Source organism: Ostrinia nubilalis, chromosome 25 (genome assembly GCF_963855985.1).
Source record: "Ostrinia nubilalis chromosome 25, ilOstNubi1.1, whole genome shotgun sequence".
NCBI classification, from domain to species: Eukaryota; Metazoa; Arthropoda; class Insecta; order Lepidoptera; family Crambidae; genus Ostrinia; species Ostrinia nubilalis.
In genome coordinates, this window is record NC_087112.1 from 474,808 (window position 1) to 495,692 (window position 20,885).

Here is a 20,885-nt window from a genome sequence, read left to right on the forward strand (position 1 = left end):
CTACGATTAAAATGAAATAAATCTTTACCTAATCATTTTAATCCTGTCATGGCAGTGAAATGTAGCTCAAAAAATAAATAATTATGAATTAATGAAAATTTAATGTGAAAAACCTTTCATGGGTCCTCACAGTGGGATTCGAACCTGCAACAGTAGGTAATAGTCTAATCCCTAATTATTTCGCCTAATCCATCGCTGCCGGTATTGAGATGATTTACGTCACGGTTATTGTCCGACATGTTTACGAGCTCGTGTTTGATCACAGATTATCGTCGGTTACAGCTACATCGGTTGTGGTTTAGCGACATGATAACACACAGGTTTAGCGACATACAGGAGTACAGAAGCGACACTTTTATGCAGAGAGGAATGCACGATGGAGTTTATGCCTAATAAAAACAATCATACATGTTATTGCAGAATTGTCATGCAAATAGAAAAAAAGAAGAAAGAAAAAATGTTTAATAATAAATAATTTGAAGCCACGTTAGGTGAAGGGGTCCGACTAGCCGACTTGTGATCCGAGAAACGTGGTTTCGAATCCCGTCACCGCTCGACTATTGTGGTTAACCCACTCGTAACACAAGCATATTATTTCAGCGTACAACGAAATTTATAATATTCTTTATTAAAAAAAATCTAAGTAGTAGTTACCTGTAAAATTATGTTACTAGCCTTACTCGGCAGTGGCGCCAATAAGTAAGCGCAATTAAAGACATCCAATAAATCTGTAGTGGTCCAAACCAATAACAATGTTCACATAACTATGTTGGCAGTTAAAAATAATCAATTTCCAATGTTGATGTATTCAGCAAATCAGCCGCAGGGCCAATACACATGCCAGTGATGTGTAAAATGTTGAATTTTAATAATTTCATTCATTCGCCACGAATATGCCACTCAAAATGCCAAATATTGAATTTGAAATGCATACAATTTAAATAGATATTCGTTTTCATATACAAATAAAACATTCCTGGGATTATTCATTCCAATCATTTTACCTACTTTTAATAGCTATTCTAGAATTAATTAATTTAATAATGTATAAATAAAAGTCATAAAAAAGACACATTTTTGCAAGTAGGCTTTAAAAAAGCACTTTTACACGTCCTAGTATTAACCCTACCACTGCTTCAGGACAATAAATGGGCCAGTGCTGAGAAGAAGCAGCGCAAGAAACTCAGTCGCTATTAATACTCTTGGTTTACAAACGAATTATAAATTATGAATGAATTTAAAGGGTCTGAAAGAGAATAGGCCTGATCGCATCTCGTGTCAGTGTGACCTTTTTTCACCCCTGCCCTTAAAATTTTTCGCTCGGCTGGTTAAAGCTGTTTTAAATTATCTATTTGTCAGTAATTCCAAGGAAGAAACATTATCTAAAACACTTCATTTTAGCCATTAAATTCAATTAGTTTCTTTAGGTTAAAACTCAAATAAAGCTGGCAATTCAAAGCGTTATCGCCTGTGTACTATGTGCAATGCAAATCATCCTCAGGTCTCTGTATGAAAATTTGTATGAAAGCTGTTAAAAATTCATCAAAAGAATGACAGTTTTGTTCACGTCACAATACCATACCTACCAACATTTTATTCATTGACTAGCCCGCGACTTTCTTCTTCGTACGCGTGGATCCCGTTTTACCCCTTAGGGGTGAAGTTTCGTAAAATCCTTTCTTAACGGATGCATACGTCATAACACCTGCCAGCATGCCAAATTTCAGCCCGATCCGTCCAGTGGTTTGGGCTGTGCGTTGATAGATCACTATGTCAGTCAGTAATATGTATATTTTAGATTAGATTAGGTGTCTAAACTTAACGATAAGTAAACGAAGCGATAATGAGCCGAAAGTGGGGCAATTTGGGTATGGAGAGAGGAACGCACGTGGCCAACTGCTGGCTGGCTTTATGGAGAAGGAGGGCCTCTTTATGATGAACTCCTTCTTCAGAAAGCCAAAACAGCGAAAGTGGACATGGCTGCATCCCAATGGCGCTACAAAAAATGAGATAGACTTCATCTTGTCGACGAAGAAGCATATATTCAATGATGTCTCTGTGATCAATTCGGTCAAAACAGGAAGCGATCACCGAATGGTAAGAGGCACATTGAATATCAGACCCCAAGCTCGAGAGATGTCGACTGATGAAGTCTACGCTCCGCCCAGCGCCCATCCAACTCCAAAACCCCGAAAGCTTTCAGCTCGAGTTGCAAAATCGTTTCGAATGCCTAGGAGACTGCGAAAATGTGGACGAATACAATGACAGGTTCGTGGAAATTGTCCAAACGACTGGGTCTAAGTTCTTTAAAACCCGTCGTTCAAAAGGAACCAAAAAGATCTCTGACCTCACCAATCAACTCATGGAAGAGAGACGGAACTTGGTTTTGCAGTCCTCTGAAGATGCTGCTCAGTATCGGCGCCTTAACAGACAGATCTCCAAGTCTTTGACTCGCGACCTACGCCAATTTAATACAGACCGTATTAAAGAGGCGATTGAGCGAAACAAAGGCTCTAAAGTGTTCGCAAGAGATCTGTCTGTTGGCCAAAGTCAACTGACCAAGCTGAAGACAGAGGATGGCAGAGCCATTTCGTCGGGGCCGGAGATATTGGAAGAGGTTGAGAAGTTCTACGGACAATTATACACGACTGTACGCGCACCTGTCACAAATCTAGCCGAAGACCCAAGAGCTAGACTGACCCGACACTATACCGAAGATATCCCGGACGTCAGTCTGTACGAGATTAGAATGGCTCTCAAACAGCTGAAAAACAACAAGGCACCGGGTGATGATGGAATCACGGCTGAGCTTTTGAAGGCAGGCGGAACGCCGGTACTAAGGGCTCTTCAGAAGCTGTTCAATTCCGTCATCCTCGAAGGAAAAACGCCTACGACATGGCACAGAAGTGTGGTGGTACTCTTCTTCAAAAAAGGTGACAAAACCTTGTTGAAGAATTATAGACCCATCTCACTTCTGAGCCATGTCTACAAGCTGTTTTCGAGAGTCATTACGAATCGTCTCGCTCGCAGGCTCGACGACTTCCAGCCTCCCGAACAAGCCGGTTTCCGAAAAGGCTTTAGTACCATAGACCACATACATACGCTAAGGCAGATTATACAGAAGACCGAGGAGTATAATCAACCACTTTGCCTGGCGTTTGTGGATTATGAAAAAGCCTTCGATTCGGTCGAGACCTGGGCAGTGCTACAGTCTCTCCAAAGGTGCCAAATTGACTATCGATATATCGAAGTGTTGAGGGGTTTGTACAAAAACGCCACAATGTCGGTCCGCCTCCAGGATCGGGACTCGAAACCTATCCAGTTGCAGCGAGGGGTAAGACAGGGAGACGTCATATCTCCAAAACTGTTTACCACCGCCCTGGAAGATGTCTTCAAGCTTCTGGACTGGAACGGATTTGGCATAAATATCAACGGCGAGTACATCACCCACCTTCGATTCGCGGACGATATCGTAGTCATGGCTGAGACCTTGGAGGATCTAGGCACAATGCTCGATGGCCTCAGTAGAGCCTCTCAACAAGTGGGCCTCAGAATGAACATGGGCAAGACAAAAATCATGTCTAATGTCCATGTTGCACCCACTCCTCTGAAGGTTGGAGACTCTACACTCGAAGTTGTTGACAATTATGTATACCTGGGACAAACAGTCCAGTTAGGTAGGTCCAACTTCGAGAAAGAGGTCAATCGTCGAATCCAACTCGGATGGGCAGCGTTCGGGAAGCTTCGCCATATACTCACGTCCGAAATACCGCAGTGTCTTAAGTCGAAAGTATTTGACCAATGCGTGTTGCCAGTGATGGTATACGGATCTGAGACGTGGTCGCTTACTATGGGCCTCATAAGAAGGCTCAAGGTCACCCAAAGGGCGATGGAGCGGGCTATGCTCGGAGTTTCCCTGCGTGATCGAATCAGAAATGAGGAGATCCGCAGGAGAACCAAAGTAACCGACATAGCTCGCAGAATTGCTAAAATCAAGTGGCAGTGGGCGGGGCACATAGCTCGTAGAGACGATGGCCGTTGGGGCAGGAAAGTTCTCGAGTGGCGACCACGGGCTGGAAGACGTAGCGTGGGCAGGCCTCCTACTAGGTGGACCGACGATCTGGTAAAGGTCGCGGGAAGAGCCTGGATGCGGGCAGCGCAGGACCGTTCATTGTGGAAAACCTTGGGGGAGGCCTTTGTCCAGCAGTGGACGTCATTTGGCTGAAAAGAAGAAGAAGAAGAAAGAAAGTCTAAACTTAACGATAAGTACCTAGAGGCAGTATTTCCATGTCCAGCTAATCGCGAAGGTAATTAAAGAATTAATCACTAGTTGGCAAAGTGGCTAATTATCCCGTCTGGGTTACGGCAAGTTCGGAACTTTGTCTAACTTACTATTTATGAGCACTAGAACTCTGCACAGACTTTAAATCTGCATTTTGTTCTTCTTAAGAGTAAGGCCAATGTCTTGTAGGTATGATGAAAAACCAAACAATGTATCGAGTCTTTGTTTTTTTTTTAAATAAATTAATATTATGCTCAAAACTCTAAAAGCCACATAATAATAATATAAGTGGTGTTCCTCCACCCATTTAATTCCATTTTTGTGAAAAAAAAAATCTAACTGTTACGGCTTTTACCGATACAAAATAATGTTCAGAGCTAGTTCTTGAATCCTAAACCACAGAGGAGAAAAGGTCACAAATAAACAGATATTACTTTAGCATTTAAAATAGATATGAGTACAGAACAGAACAGAAATAAACACAGAGCATTTCATCGTATTAACATTTTCAATTCGTCCAATCAGATCTGATTATTTACTCAAAAAACATCGACACTGACAAAATAACTGCGTAATTTATTCAGCATTAAAACAAAGGCTTGATTAAAACATGAAATTTCAGTGTAAACGAAGCCAAATGAATCCGAGTACATTTTAATGGCGGATTTCATAAGAACCGAGCGGCCATGGCCATAACCATGAGCTTATTAAGCCGTACGATCGAAATGAGCCTTCTGAACAGCCAGTTAACGAGTAAGTGCTAGTCGAACAGCCTGTTATGCCACAGCCTGAAGTAATCAGCCAACTATTTTGCAGCTAATTAAAATAAAATAAAAAATAATATACTTGGACATTTTTACACTGCGCCGCTAGCCCCAAACTAAGCAAAGCTTGTACTATGGGTACTAGACAACGGATATAAATACTTTTTTTTTTGTAAATACATACATCATTTTATTAAACATAGAAAACAATTGACGACTGAAGTTTTTGTATTACACAATAAATAATAATTTTAACTATCACCAAATAGGCGGCATAGTAAAGTCCTAACCTAGTTTTTACGTTTACGTATTCATTAAGTGTAATAAAGACTTTATTACTTTATTAGTGTAAATTTAAGAATGTTACTTAATATCAAGATGTAGTATGCTATTGTCATAAAATGTAATAAAAGCTAATAGGAGACTTTTCCAAAAATGTAACATGCCTTATGAACTACGAGTAGTAAGAGGGTAGTTTTTTTTTTGACAGCAGTAAGTGGTTTAAGGTGATTGATTACGTTTTATTTTTTTCGCGAGTGATAAAGACAAAGTAATAAGGTTATAAATTCTGACTATATTTTGTAACTCCAAAATTTCTACCAAAATCATGTAAAACGCGCTGGCTGTTCTCTTTTACCAACAAAAGGGCCGTTAAACCCAGAACGCACTGCCGTAAACACGATAATTAGAGCAATTAGCGACAGTGTAGACTCTGCCTTTGTTTGGTGCAGCGAGGGGAGTCCCCTTCGGTGAAATGGCTAAGTGTTCGGTGCCGATCGCTTTGTTTCTTGTTGTGTGACGTTAAAGGGTTAAATTGGGTAACATTATTAGCTTTAGATGTAGAATCGATCATTTTATTACGCAAAGTGAAACGAAAAATAGGCTCTTTACTTTTATCGACAGCACATCTTACCTACTGATATTTTGTAAGGATGTATAGATTTGTTACTCTTTCACGCAAAGGCTACTGACTCTATAGCTACTATAGCCTTATCGTTAATATACATTTAGAATAACTATACTAAGCTATAACAGTATTAAAGATCTGTGAGAAGATGAAATTCACGCGGGCGAAGTCGCGGGCAGAAGCTAGTCTTTTATAAATACGGGTAGATAAGAAGATACCTCTGTTTTTAAATTGTTAAGCCGTCTGTACACCAAAAAATGTAAAAGACCGATTTGAGCTGTTCTGAAGAAAAGATGAAGAAAAATCTAATCTTTCTAAGCCATCACACATCACATTGCTTTCTAAACCATCGAGCCAAATCAAAGCTCATTACAGGTTGTCCCGTTCCCGAATATTGCTAATATTCCCAGAAATATTAAATATTAATAAACAGGAACCATCCCAAGGCCCAGGAAATGGGATCGGTGTTTTATTGGGCAAAGAGAGCGAATGGACGCCCCGCAATAAACGGGCTCGTAAACAGAATGGACTATTCGATTTGTGTTTGCATTATAATAATAATGATACTTTATTATTATTTTATTGGCTTTAAAATTCAAAACATTTTAAATGAAAATCGTTTTTATCACCATTTTTTTTGAGACCCTGCAGCATTTATTATTTTTCAGCACTTTTTCCACTCTCCTTTTAGTATGATATTTATAGAGACAAACATCTAGGTTTCCAAATCATTCACTTAATAAGATCTTTATAAATCCTTCAAAAACTGTAAAAATAATGGAAGCACCTATCTACTTTTTTGGGGTTCAAACCAAAAATATTATTCCTTCTTTCACCTTCTTTAGCGTTCATTGTACCGAAATTATGCATATCATTAATATCAATCCCGACCTAAATTTTAAGTATGTAAATCTAAATCCAATGCTACTTCCTAAAATCGGATATTAAGGCCATCTTTCTTTACACAAGCTCTCGAACTCGGCTCGACAATTGCCTACCCTCACCATCGGTGGCCTTAAAGGAATGATGTTACGCCCTGCCTATTGCCCCCTGTCGCAAAGAATAAGCTTGTGTAAATTAGGCAGAAATGTTGAACGATTCTTATCTTTGTTTGGGTTGGTAATTTTCTGAATGTTATTTGAGAGAAAACATTGAAACAGCTGACTGATGAACCGTTTTGTACACTATTATAAAGAATATAATTTTAAAAACGGTTACAAATTTATTACGCGACTTCGTACGCGTGGATCTCGTTTTACCCCCTTCATCTATCTTACGCGGTTTAGATTTTTCATACAAATGTTTTTTACCGCTAACTCCCGTTCCCTTGGGAATTTCGGGAATTATTTTCTTAGTGCACCTCTACGGTACTTAAGCTACGTCCCTTCCAAATTTCAAGTGCCTACGTTTAGCCGTTTAGGCTGTGCGTTGATATGTCAGTCAGCCAGTCAGTTTCTATTTTATTTTATTTTCTATTTTATTTGTTATTTTTAAAGAAACGTAGAATTTGTGCTAACTGGTAAATCAACTTTAATACAATCAATCACACGATGAAATAAGCCCTGCCTGAATTATGATATTTACATTTTTGAGGTAGTAAAATAAATGATGAAGTACATGTCTTCAACGCAATTGGGCATTTTAATACGCACATAGATAGAGCGTCTTAAAGCAAAAAGAAGTTTCTTTGTTTGTAAAAGCTATATTAATGTGGCACTTCTGTATTTTTTGCGCAGTTTATTCTACAGCCGGGGTCAGGTCCTAATCTGGTGTCACTCGCAACATTGTTTTCGAGCGTTACGGAAAAAAGTTTCGAAGTCGGGTGTTTTAGGGTTCTCTTGCGAAACTTTATCCATAACAAACAAACGGGGACTGCCCCGTGTTAGTTGAAATCTTTTACGTCGAATAAAAATATTACTGACTGAGTTACCTACCTATATTTAAATAACTTGCGAATTTTTAGAATTTAAACATTATAATTATTTTCTTGTACATTATCACAATGTGATTACTTTTGTAAAGGTAAATGGTAGGTGCATGCAAATACTTTTTTAGATAACCTTAAATTTTTAATACTTTACTGTAATCCTGTACCACCACAATGTGTCCTTACAAATTATTATTGTTATCAATCTTGAAACAAAAAAAATAACCACAAGCACGTAAACACACAATTTGCTCACGATGCGACGCGACGCCTATTACGAGAGCATTTTTCTAATAAAAGCTTAGATTTTAAATCACAAACTCCTCCAGAACCCTGAAAATCTCAAAAACAACTGCCACTTTTATGTAACAAAGTCGACACTTCATCCAGTTTGGGTTTGAATATTAATTTCAATGTCACTTTTGCGTTCAGTTCTTTCTTTACAAAGATTTCGGGTTTTCGTGTTGACGTTTTATACTTTCGTGATAAAAAGTTTACGGTTGAAACTTTACTTTGTGTAACTTTAGGTTCCACTTGAAATTGCAGAATTTATCTCTAAATCCTTATTTGAAAATAAAAAAGATAGATCTTAAAAATAGAACGCGACAATATTAAATTTTATATTACAAAATAGTAAATAGTAGATCAAATCAAATCATTTATTCAGTACTTAGCACCTTTCCAGGGCGCAAATATAGCTTACCCTACCACCACTTCGGGACATCATAATATGGGCTAGCTGAGAAGAAGTAGTGGAAGAAACTCAGGTCGATGTTCGGTTCAGATGTATTTATTTGTGTAAAAAAAATATAGTATAATTGTTGAACAAGATGCCATGAAAGTAAATTGTGGAAAAAACCTTTAATTTCCACTTCAAAGTGTTGTCCTAATAATCCTAACTGAACATTGTTTTCCTTAACTCAAACAGTTTTATTGTTCCAGGCGGAGTGTGGTCCCTGGGCAACCTCTCGATATCGGTGCCCCGCGCGGTGCTCTCGGGGGAGGGCCAGTCTGCGATCCTGAGGTGCTCTTACGATTTGGAGGGCGCTGCTTTATATTCGATAAGGTGAGGAATGTTCTTGATGTGCCATGGTAATTATAATAATGTCGTCGATATAAATAGATTTTTGTTTATTTCCAAAGATAACTTTATTAGCTAAAAAAGATGCGCGAATCTAAATGAAAATTAACAAGAAACCTTACATTATTATAAAGTTATTTGTGTCTCGTCTGAGTAGTAAATATCCCAATGGATATGTTAGTCATATTATACAATAACCAGTTAATGAATCTACAAATGGAACCTATGATGTAACGTGGATTTTGTAGACTCTTGATTTGATTTAATTTAGTGTTTTAGCATCGTTTGACATATATTTATCAGTTTCAATCATTGTTATCAGTATCAAAAGCGAAACGTTGCAATGTAGGTCTAACTAAAGTTACCAAGTGATACCAAAGTAAGTAGCTTCTACTACCCACTACTACCACTCAACTCGAGAACTATTTAGCACAAATCCCACTTTCCCAAGAAGCCACACATCCTCACTGACGTCTAATTTGTCGGCAGATGGTACCGCGCCGAGAACGAGTTCTACCGGTACGTCCCGCGGGAGATGCCACCGACGATGGTGTTCCCGCTGCCGGGGGCTTCGGTCGATGTGAGTGCTTATTGGACAGTAAATACAGTTAGTGTTTAAAAGATTTGTTGGTTTAGTAAGCTTAAGATCTTTAATGGAAAAATAGTGGACTTAAAAGATTGATACAGAAGTTGCCATCTTAATTCACCTTTTAGCTTCACTATTTAATTGGCCTTATTCCCCTTGGAATTGAAATAGAAGCTACGTTTTTAGATCATTAAAAAGAAATGATTAAATATTTTCGTGCTTCACTACATTGTCATCATAATGTTAGGTTTTTGAGTTGATAAACCCACTGAAAATCAGTGTCTTGGCAGTCACACTGTCAAGATATTACTGAGTGGGTGACCTTTTTTGGCAACTTAGTAATTATTTGTTTGTGTATGTCTATGTTGCCTGAATTTGTTGTTGCCAAAATAAAGTTATTTTCTTTCTTCTTTCTTTTCTTTATAAAGATTGGTACTACTTAATATCATTTTACCTCTATAAAAAATAATAATTTATGATGATTAATGCGCACCAGATCAGATGGATTTTTGGATCGAAGACCCCCATTTTACTTTTTTATCCTTCTTTTTCTTTCTTTTAGACCAGACTAATGAATACCCAATAGATTAAAGTCAACTGCACTATCTACCTCATCAATACATTATAATTAAACTCCTTTATTATTTTTTCCTATCAGCTAGCGCAATCAGACCACCAGCAGGTCCGGATAGTGAACATGAACCGGCGCCTCAGCGGCGACTACCAGTGTGAGGTCTCAGCCGACGCGCCGTTGTTCCACACCGACATCCGATCGGCGCCGCTCACTGTTGTTGGTGAGCCGACCTTATTGTCCACACAATAGCTCTCTTATTACAATGATAGTGAACATGAACCGGCGCCTCAGCTGTGACTACCAGTGTGAGGTCTCAGCGGACGCGCCGCTGTTCCACACCGACATCCGATCGGCGCCGCTCACTGTTGTTGGTAAGCCGACCTTATTGTCCACACAATAGCGCTCTTATTACAATGACAGTGAACATGAACCGGCGCCTCAGCGGCGACTACCAGTGTGAAGTCTCAGCCGACGCGCCGCTGTTCCACACCGACATCCGATCGGCGCCGCTCACTGTTGTTGGTAAGCCGACCTTATTGTCCACACAATAGCGCTCTTATTACAATGATAGTGAACATGAACCGGCGCCTCAGCGGCGACTACCAGTGTGAGGTCTCAGCCGACGCGCCGCTGTTCCACACCGACATCCGATCGGCGCCGCTCACTGTTGTTGGTAAGCCGACCTTATTGTCCACACAATAGCGCTCTTATTACAATAATAGTGAACATGAACCGGCGCCTCAGCGGCGACTAAAGCCTGGTCCGTGAGCACGTAGAATCCCGTCCAATGACCCCAAGCTGCCCATCCTTGTCGCTCGCACGTAATTATGTTGCTGTCGCGCTCGCACACTCACTGCGGGACACACAATAGAGACTAACAGTGCGAGGTATCGGCCTGCAACGACATCAGATCGGCGCCGCTCACTGTTGTTGGTAAGTAGCCCTTATCGCCTTCATAATAGCTCTCTTATTACAACGACAGTGAACATTAAAAATTTGTAATAAGAGAGCTAGAACATTAGCCGCTTTTTAGAATCTGGATGCAGTGCAGTGACCACAGTCACCACAGATTCCACTCCGCAACATTAACCTTTTCAGCGCCACGTCAAATACAAAAACCATCACTCTGACGCCACTTATTCAGTTTACATAATACTCTATTAGCCTATTACTGAAATCATTTTTAAGGCGGATTAATCCGTCGTTGGCGGTCAACCTGATGTACGGATGTATCCGTTAAAAACTCCAAAAGCGGCGATTGAGTTGCTTTTAGGAAGCTGGACTCAGCGACAGAAGTCGCTAAAACGCGCGATTCCGATACCGCATCCGAACGCATGTAGTCGCAAAATCGCCGATCGCCGTCGTTAAAAGTAGCATGTGTGCTATGACCCCAGAACGCGTCCGAACATAATAAATAAATATCCTTGGACATTTCACACTGCGCCTCTAGTCCCAAACTAAGCAAAGCTTGTACTATGGGTACTAGACAACGGATATAAACATACTTAAATGCCTTATTATGAAGTCGCTAAATCGCGATGCTATCGATACAGTCGCAAAACTTTGTATGTGCTAGGCGATTCTACAATATTTTACGCAATTTATTTATAGATTTTATATTGCAGTAAGTTTATTATTTGAGTTAATACCTAATAACAAATCTTTTCCTCATGAATCCAACGGTATCAAAAAGAACCAAAAGATTTTCAATTATAAGTTCCCCGAAGAAGTCCCAAGTTTCCATCATATAAAGTGACAAAATCAGATTAAAGTATGACTTTATCGTTGGAGAGACCATCAGTGTCTTCGTCCTTTTATCGTCCAAGATGGAGGGAAAAACTCCAGCAATGGAGAATCGTTTCATTTTGCAGAAATATTTTTATAGAAAATGTTTGGAATGACAAGTCAATTTACTTAATTCTGGAACCACCTTCTATTATTTTCCTACTAATATTATAAATGTGAAAGTTTGGATGTCTGGATGTTTGTAACTCTTTCACGCAAAAACTACTGAACGGATTTTATGACGATCTGTGACAAACTATTTCACGCGGGTGAAGCCGCGGGCAAAAGCTAGTAAAATATATAAATATAATAATAGGCATACCTACTATTAACTGCCGCAACAATACAATTACCCGTGACAAGTGTTTTTAGGGGTTAGTATAGTAGTAATTTGCACACATTCGTCATACTAAAGGCGACCCTTATAATGTCTACTAGTCAAATATACAGACTACAGGCATTTGCCACTTAGCCTTGGGCTACAATACCCAATGTAAGGCTTGATTTTAATAACAATGCCTAGCGAGTCTATTCATTTGTGACTTGATTGAAAGCCTTGGAGAGAGGAAATCTTGGCTAGTGTTTATTTCGTAAAGTAACTATAGGTATAATGCTTAAGCTCAGTTAGTGCCTGAGGCTTCAGTCTGCACATATTTGATGTACTTAAATTTGGCTATTCTTACCGTTAGGATAATTCCTGGCAATAAGTGGTGACTGAGTTTGTTCCGGCGTTTCTTCTCAGCATTATGTTTGTCTCGAAGCGCTGGTAGGGCCCAAAAGATAAGGAGACATGTAAAGTGCCCCATAAGGGCTACCTTTTTTTTATATATTTGACGTTCATAAGTGCCACTTGTGGTCTAAACTGAATAAATATTTTTGATTTTGATTTTTGATTTTGATTTTGAGGCATGGGAGCGACACAGGAAGGGTGACATTGACATTTATGACGTGACAGTATACAAATCTGTAGGTGATTTAAAATTTCGCTGACGTTTGACCGTCACAAAAACATTCTCCAGTGCCGCTCGCATGCCTCAGGGACTGACTCAATTAAAAGTTAGACCTATAAATAGAAGTCGCAGGCACTACGTAGTTTGTTTAAATTTGGTAGTGTGCAAGCCAACCAGGCAATTTGGAAATCATTGGGCGAGGCCTATGTTCAGCAGTGAACGTCCTGTGGCTGAAATGATGATGATGATGATGATGAAGCCAACTTAATAATATTTGTCCGTCTTTTCCCATAGATCCACCATTCCGAGCACCCCAAATCACCGTCTCCCAAAGGAGCTACGCCAGAGGAGACCAGATCAGAGCCAACTGTTCGGTCGACGAAGCCTACCCGCCCCCTAACATTACATGGATCCTGGATGACCATAAGGTAACGAGAAATTCTTTGCAAATAAGTTGTTCGATGACGTTGATGACTCTTGTCTCTACATTAAAAGACATTAAAAGCCACTTTACAAAGACGACAACATCATAAAGGAAGCAGAAAAGCGCTGGACGCAGGCCGCTACCAAACGGTCAACATGAAAATCATTGGGGGTGGCCTATACATATACAGCTGTGGACGTCCTTTGGCTGAAATGATGATGATAATGAAAAGCCACTTTAAGTCTATCTTTATAACAAGCTACGCCTTTTATGCAAGCAAGGCACTCAATAACATATTATTATGACACGATCGACATCTATGTATTGAAAGATTGAAACACTAGAGCGTGGTCAGGACTGACATTATTGTCGAATCAAAATGTTCAGTCGCAAATGCTTTTAAATAAAATAAATAAAATAAAAAATGTATTTATTGCCTTCGAACCATTAGACAGGTACAGGTAGTTAGACTTACAACTATAATAATATGAAGTACACCGAAGGCAATTGGACCTGGCTCAGTCTACGTTGTAAGGAGAGATCCTTGCAACACTGGTTTTCAGCCATGCCCAATTCTTTAGGATGTTGAGCGAGAATAAAATTATGAGGGCTTAAGAAATAATTTTAAACTTTGAAACAATTATAGACTTTGAAGGAGAAAAAAAAATGTTTGCAATCTAAAAATATTACCTATTTATACATAAGCATACCTGTATAAAAACGAAAATGTACGCCTTCTATGCCATTTACCCAATACACTATAACCGCGCGTGTGTGTGTGTGATGCATTGATCATTTAAGAAAAAGCAAAAGAGCTTCATTTATGCGACTATTTTTGCAGAGAATAAAGGACCTATAAATGAAACCTCAATTTCTTGGCTAGAAAAAAAAATCTTTTTGTACGACTTATAACAAGATCAATTTATTGAACAATTGTCAATTCCTTTGTCTCTACACTCAAGGGGTTGCTTACAATAAATTCACGTGTCATTACATGTGTAAATATCTCTGATACGTTATTTGGCAAACGCGACCCAAATATTTTGCCCAACAAAAGGTTTTCACCCGAAGGAGCGCCTGCTTTTTATTCACGGCCGGAGTTGAAAACAATATGCCGTTATTCGTAGATTTTTCTTCATTAGTAAAAGAGGATATTTTTTATATTGTCCCAGATTTTTTGGCGCAATCGTGTAGTCGCTGCTAAGTTTTTATTGATTCGAAAGGGACCGGGAGTTTTTCTATTCTGAGAACGTTTTGGTTTTAATAGAGTTGTTATTTCATCGAAATTTTTACGATTGGAATTTGCTGATAGAACCTTTTTTGGAACAATATTACGATGTCCCTACCTACCAATCAGAATTGTATTTTATTCAAAGTAGATCGAGAACGCGGTATAGTAGGTTTTCAAAAGGTATTTTGAAGCTTAATTTGATTCCGGAAGAATATAAATAAAGTCTAAAACTATGTAAGGCGAAAAGGAGGCTTTTAAAAGAAAGGAGAATAAAATTTTATATAACTATCTATCACAGTTTCTGACTTCTGACTTACTTTGAGTAAAATGCTTCCATAATTCTAGCAAGAAAGAAGTTATTTCGTGTTTGGATTGGGTCTAGAAGACACATAAATGTTGCTTCTTTGACATCAGTGTTGTCACCTCATTTGGTGCAGTTGGATTGGGTCATGTTAGACCCACGAAAGGGCGACTGACACTAGGGTTGTGACCATGTTAGACCCACATAAAGACCTGACCTAAATGTCAACTCCGAACACTATAGAAATACGAGATTTTAATAGTCTTCCCCGGTTTCGCACCACAGATAGCCGAAACCATCTCCTGGCGGGCCACCGAGCTGGACTTCAAAGAGCGGGCCGCCTTCAGCCAGCTGGAGATCTCGATCCTGGAGGTGGAGCACTACAAGATGGGCATCACCTACACCAGCTCCAGCCTCAACAAGGTCTACCACGACCACTACGTGTATGATCGGGATCATGATAAGGAGGACAGTGAGCTTCTAAGGTAAGAGTAAGAGTCATATTACTCTTTCTATTTATGTTTTATCGACTCTGTGACCTGGGACCTCTGAGTCTGAAGCAGGTGGTCTTACTACTAGACCACAGATGCGGTTTAGAGGGATTAATTAATGTAAAACTGATTCTGCAGCTATTATTGTTTCTTCAATCAATCGACGGAAAGTTTATTTATTTATTTATAAGGCATACCAACATAAATGTAATAACAATACATGCTAAAACCAATTAAATAAAAGCAATTAACTGACAACAATACACATGCAATAACAGACCTAACCAGATCATAATCATTATAGATCGAACTTTGTGTAAATTAAAAAGTATCCTTTTTAATTTAATGGGAATTTATTATAAGCAAAGTATTATTTAATAGACCGTCATAAGAAGAACAAAATCCACAAACGTTTTTGGAGTAGATAAAATTAACAGCTCACAGAAATTTTTGAGAACATCTCACAAAAAGTATCAAATAACCTTATTTATACGTCGTGAAACCGCAAGAAACCGATATAAATAGCGAATTTTCCTATCAGAGGCGAAAACACTTGAGTCACTAAGCAAGTCAGTAAGAAATTAATGAATATTTTTCTTTCCCATAGATACACCCTCATACCTCCACCATCGAGCCAGTTCACCCTGAGTTGCGTGGCGACCATCTTCGACATCTACGAGCGGAAGAGTGACGCCGTCTACGTCAAGGAGGACTCGCCTCAGCCCGCCTCCGTCACGGGAGAGGATTCCTCAGGTAATCAGACAAAACCATATGTAATTTCAAGGGGATTATACCCAGATTGTGCGACTCGGAGTCGAGTCGCACAGCGAGCAATGGGAAGACAGATGCTTGGCGTTTCCCTACAAGAGCACAAAAGGAACGAGTGGATCAGAAAAAAGACGGGGGTCAGCGACGTGGTAGAAGTGATTGAAAGCCGTAAATGGAGATGGGCAGGGCACATTTCACGGATGAACCAGGATCGCTGGGCCAGAAAGACCCTGGAGTGGAGACCCCGCAACAACACCCGCGGCAGGGGAAGACCGCCTAAACGGTGGATAGACGACATCCGGCAACAGGCTGGAGTGAACTGGATGCGTGTGGCCAGGGACAGAAGTCGGTGGAGGGTTGAAGGCCTATGTTCGAAGGCGAACCCAAAGGCCGCTATAGATAGATAGATACCCAGATTAGTCTTCATGAAGGAGGACTCGCCTCAGCCCGCCTCCGTCACGGGAGAGGACTCCTCAGGTAATCAGACAAAACCAAATGTAATTTCAAGGGAATTATACCAAAAAGCATTTTTTTTTCTCTTTTCTCCCTTTTTTTAACACCTATCATATTAATAATACCAAGAAGCTGCTTCTCCCCCTTATTTCCACCTCCTTTTCCTCCCCTTTTTTCCTCCTCCTTATCCCCCTTTTTAGTAAAACAAATCCCACTAAAAACATCTTCATACAAAATGTTGCCAAGACGAGACCATAATGGATCGCATTTTGGTAAAGTTTGATTTTTGATTTCATGTAGAGCCAGGCCTGTTCATCTCCGCGAGTTTACATCGAAAACAAAACACGCACGATGGCCCACCTACAGGATACTATTCGACAAGGCCTCACATACGAGCCAACATTGACTCACGCACGCGTATTCTTGTGTTTGATGGAAGAAAATAAAGAAAATGGTGTACTAAATACTGTGCAGTATAACTGCCTAAATAATAATAAAAACACAGAATGTACTTTTTTAAGTTGCCTCAAGACACTGAGAGATAAATAAGTAGTTAATATTATCCATGATAATTCATTCTAAATCATGTATTTCCTCCGCCATTTTCCGCAGTTTGGCACCTCACGTCACATCATTTTACCAAAGTCAGCCCTATAGCTTCGGCGCAGTGCCGATCACTGACGTTTGTCAACAAAATGGTGCTTGACTCTTGAGACAGGCTAAATTACACCATTTTGTTAATGACATTGAGCATACATTTTTTTAAATACCTTCGCGAAGTAAACCTTCTGTACGTAGTACTTATTATTATTCTGTGATAGAGCCAAGATTCTAGTTCTACACCCCATAGCTAAACAAACTTTACATAGTCAAAATATTGACATGGCCAAGGTGCCATTCCATTTCGCTTGACTCATTAGTACATGCCGTATTCAAGAAGCACATCAAGAAGCAGTTTTTTCTGAAGAACACAAAGCATCTGCTCCCATTACTTTAATTAGAATACTGTTCATTGAACGGAATAATTTTCTATTCCTACAAGATCAGTGAATTTATTGCAATAAACTTCGTGGAAAATAAACGTCCCTGTAGTTCAATCGGCCAGATAAAAGTCTTCTTGGACCTTTATCATTTTACTTAATTAATGTTTGGATTTTAGTTTCAGAATGAAAAATAATATTTTGTTTGTATTTTATTTAAGCTTGTTAATCGTAAAAACTACTCGTATGTATAAAAATAATAAATACCGTTAAAAATTTAGTATTCGTAGTACCTTATTCACCTGCAGTGTCTTTAGAATAATGTCAGTTGGTGCGGATCCAATATTGATAATATCTCAAATTCTCTGGGGTGCGTCCTCAGTGTAAGCGCGATGCAGGAAAACGTGAAAATTGCAAACAAACAAGTGAAAGGTACTCTTTTTTTAGACACAAGAAATTAATATAAGTGGGTGATTGAGATCTTCTTAACTTCTTCGAGTTACCTGATCTAGAGAAAGATCTCAAGTTTCAAAATAAGAATGCCTATCTGGTCCATGCTACTGCAGTTGAAATTATCGTTTTTGAATCGTTATCTTAATCGTTATTATTACTAAAATAAAAAGTATTTTGGAGTCCTATTCTGGGAAAACTGTTATGCTAAGAGCTAATTTTTACTAGTTTTACTGGTTAGCAGATTATCTAGGGTAGTCGAAAGCGTTATAACGGTATAAAGGCCTACTTAAAATGCTAAAAATAACGAAAGAACAAAATCGCTAAACGCCACCGCTCCGCTCCCTGCCGTAACCGAGCCCCCAAATGTGAACTATGCAGAAATTTTTCCATTTCATCTGAGCACAGTGTTCGATAAAATCACTCTAGAACTATGCAATATGTATGAGATACAGCCGTTATCATAAATATAGTTAACATTCATGTATTCCCCTAGTGTGGCCGTATGAGGGAATCCCAGCATTGTCTGGGCTAGAAATGGATTACTTTTTTATGTCAATGCCGCAATCTCGGCGAGCACTGCCAAATATGTAATATATCCAGTTAAGTTATTCCACTGAGGGTTATTAAGGGGACTAGTTTAAGCCGCCGACTTAGGTTTGCGAAACATACGTCTTTTCTTTTTATTTGTTTCGGTTAGAATCTAAGATAAACTTTTCTGCCGAACTGCACTTTTGCATTTCGATGAGATTTGCAACCAGTACCCAAAATAGGGTATTTGCCACCACCAATCAATTACGTACTTTTTAAACTGTCAAAACGACTCTCCTATAGTTTTTGTATGGCAATACTAGCCAATGACGACACTATTTTATCAAGTCAATTAAATTACTTTTTTCCAATCCAAAATCCAAATAACCAAAAATCTTAATACAGGTAATTTAAAACTTATTAAGTTTTTAAGACCAGAAAAAGTACCTATTTAAAAAACTTGTGCTTTAGAATTATTGGGGAGAGGTGGCAAATACTCAATTACGAGTACCTATGACCTACCGGCTTTAAGACAAGCTTTGGCGAGGTATGCTTGGCTTCCTACTAGAAGCTCTGCAGCAATCTCAGTCGTCACTGTCTGCCAATTTCAATATACAGGTTGTTCGGAAGATTAGCCGTAACACGTTAGGTCATATACAGGGTGTTAGGTAAATGGGTATATGAGCCGACACTAGCCCATGTTAACATGGTCATATAAATGGTACGGTGAAGTCAGAAAATTGATATCTTCATTTTAATTATTTTAATTTTCATACAAATCGGAATTTATAAAATTTATTTTGTATGAAAATTTAATAAATTAAAATGACGATATCAAATTTCTGACTTCACCATACCATTTATATGGCCATGTTAACATGGGCTAGTGTCGGCTCATATACCCATTTACCTAACACCCTGTATATGGTAGCGAAAATACTGGAAGGATTTTGAATTACACACTCGTATTTGAAGAATCCTTACAGTATTTTCAAATATGTAATTAGTTCCAGACCGAAAACTATCAAAAATCTAAATTCAAAAATTCTTTACTACCATGTAGGACCTTTTGGAGCACATAAACACGCCTCAAATATATCAATACTTTGGAACAACATAATATCAACTGGTGCGTAGAAGTGGTGGAAGAAACTCAGTCACCTTTACACTCGTATTACTCATTCAATTCTACCTATAGTAGATTCTGTGATCAACTTTACTAACGGTTTTTTCTATGTAGTAAAAAATAAACTTCTACCTAGCCCTTTTACAATACTTTTAAATGAAATTTTAATATGCTCCCTCTATTCCGTCGGCCGTTTGGCGTAGTGGTTTAGAACGGACTACTATGCTGAGAGGTCCCGGGTTCGATTCCCGGCCGGGCAGAAATTGAAATGATGAATTTTAATTTCTGTGAGGGGTCTGGGTGTTTTCTATGTATAATTTGTATGTATTTACAAAAAAAAAAGTAATTTAAGTATGTTTATATCCGTTGTCTAGTACCCATAGTACAAGCTGTGCTTAGTTTGGGACTAGCGGCGCAGTGTAAAAATGTCTAAGTATATTTATTTATTATTTATTTTATTCCAGGTACTGCGCCCTCATCCAGCGCCATCTTGCTGATCGCCTGCGCGTGCGTGTGCCTGCAGCGCGCGTTATGATCCCCCCGCGCGCCGCGCGCCGCCCCCCTTAAGGGGCCATCCATAAAGTACGTCACACGAATTTTATGATTTTTTGACCCCTCCCCCGTCCTTGTCACAGGTGGTCACATTTCTGAAACCCCCCCTCCCTAGTGTGACGTCACATGTTTTGCAATTTCACATCGAAAAATTATTAAATTAACAAAAAAAATAGCAACAAATAGAAACAATAAAATCACGCGCGAGGTACGGTGCGTTTGGTGGCATTATAGGCCAGTATAATTAGATTTTAAATCTGAAATAATACCTACAAAAGATTTTATTGATTTAATGGCTTCATTGGTTGCACATAGACTCTCTTAGGTTTTCGACTTCGACGGAGTTGTGCTTAAGTGGTGGGGGTATTTTTTAGTTTAATTTATATTTCAAATTACGCGATTAGTACCTCTAGATATATTAGATTTTGAAATGTGACGTCACGAAACTTTGGACCCCTCCCACCCCTTGTCACACCATGTCACACTTTGTCGACCCCCTCCCCCCCTCTTTACGTGTGACGTACTTTATGGATGACCCCTAAGCAGTACCGAAACTGAATGTTGTGATAGACACTTAATGAAATAATAGTCGATTCTAGTGTAAGACATATACTTATTTGAATGTTGCCGATTACTATATGTGAATATGTAAATAAATTCATTAGTTACTGATTTTTGGTGTTTCATTTTGTAGTGTAGGTTACATTGATCTGTTTAATAAT

At 39.0% G+C, this 20,885-nt stretch overlaps 1 protein-coding gene across 1 annotated transcript in view; it reads left to right on the forward strand.

Annotated features, from left to right (window-relative positions):
• The window catches only part of LOC135084047 (uncharacterized), a 268,129-nt gene extending 247,956 nt beyond the window's left edge, over nucleotides 1-20,173 (forward strand). The window contains exons 2-11 of the mRNA XM_063978789.1: nucleotides 8,823-8,946; nucleotides 9,451-9,541; nucleotides 10,206-10,341; nucleotides 10,391-10,492; nucleotides 10,542-10,643; nucleotides 10,693-10,794; nucleotides 13,151-13,284; nucleotides 15,098-15,297; nucleotides 15,911-16,056; nucleotides 20,076-20,173. Coding sequence (XP_063834859.1) covers nucleotides 8,823-8,946; nucleotides 9,451-9,541; nucleotides 10,206-10,341; nucleotides 10,391-10,492; nucleotides 10,542-10,643; nucleotides 10,693-10,794; nucleotides 13,151-13,284; nucleotides 15,098-15,297; nucleotides 15,911-16,056; nucleotides 20,076-20,146 — 1,208 coding nt within the window. The 3' untranslated portion in view covers nucleotides 20,147-20,173. The remainder of the gene's footprint in view (nucleotides 1-8,822; nucleotides 8,947-9,450; nucleotides 9,542-10,205; nucleotides 10,342-10,390; nucleotides 10,493-10,541; nucleotides 10,644-10,692; nucleotides 10,795-13,150; nucleotides 13,285-15,097; nucleotides 15,298-15,910; nucleotides 16,057-20,075) is intronic.
• Nucleotides 20,174-20,885: the final 712 nt, after the last annotated feature.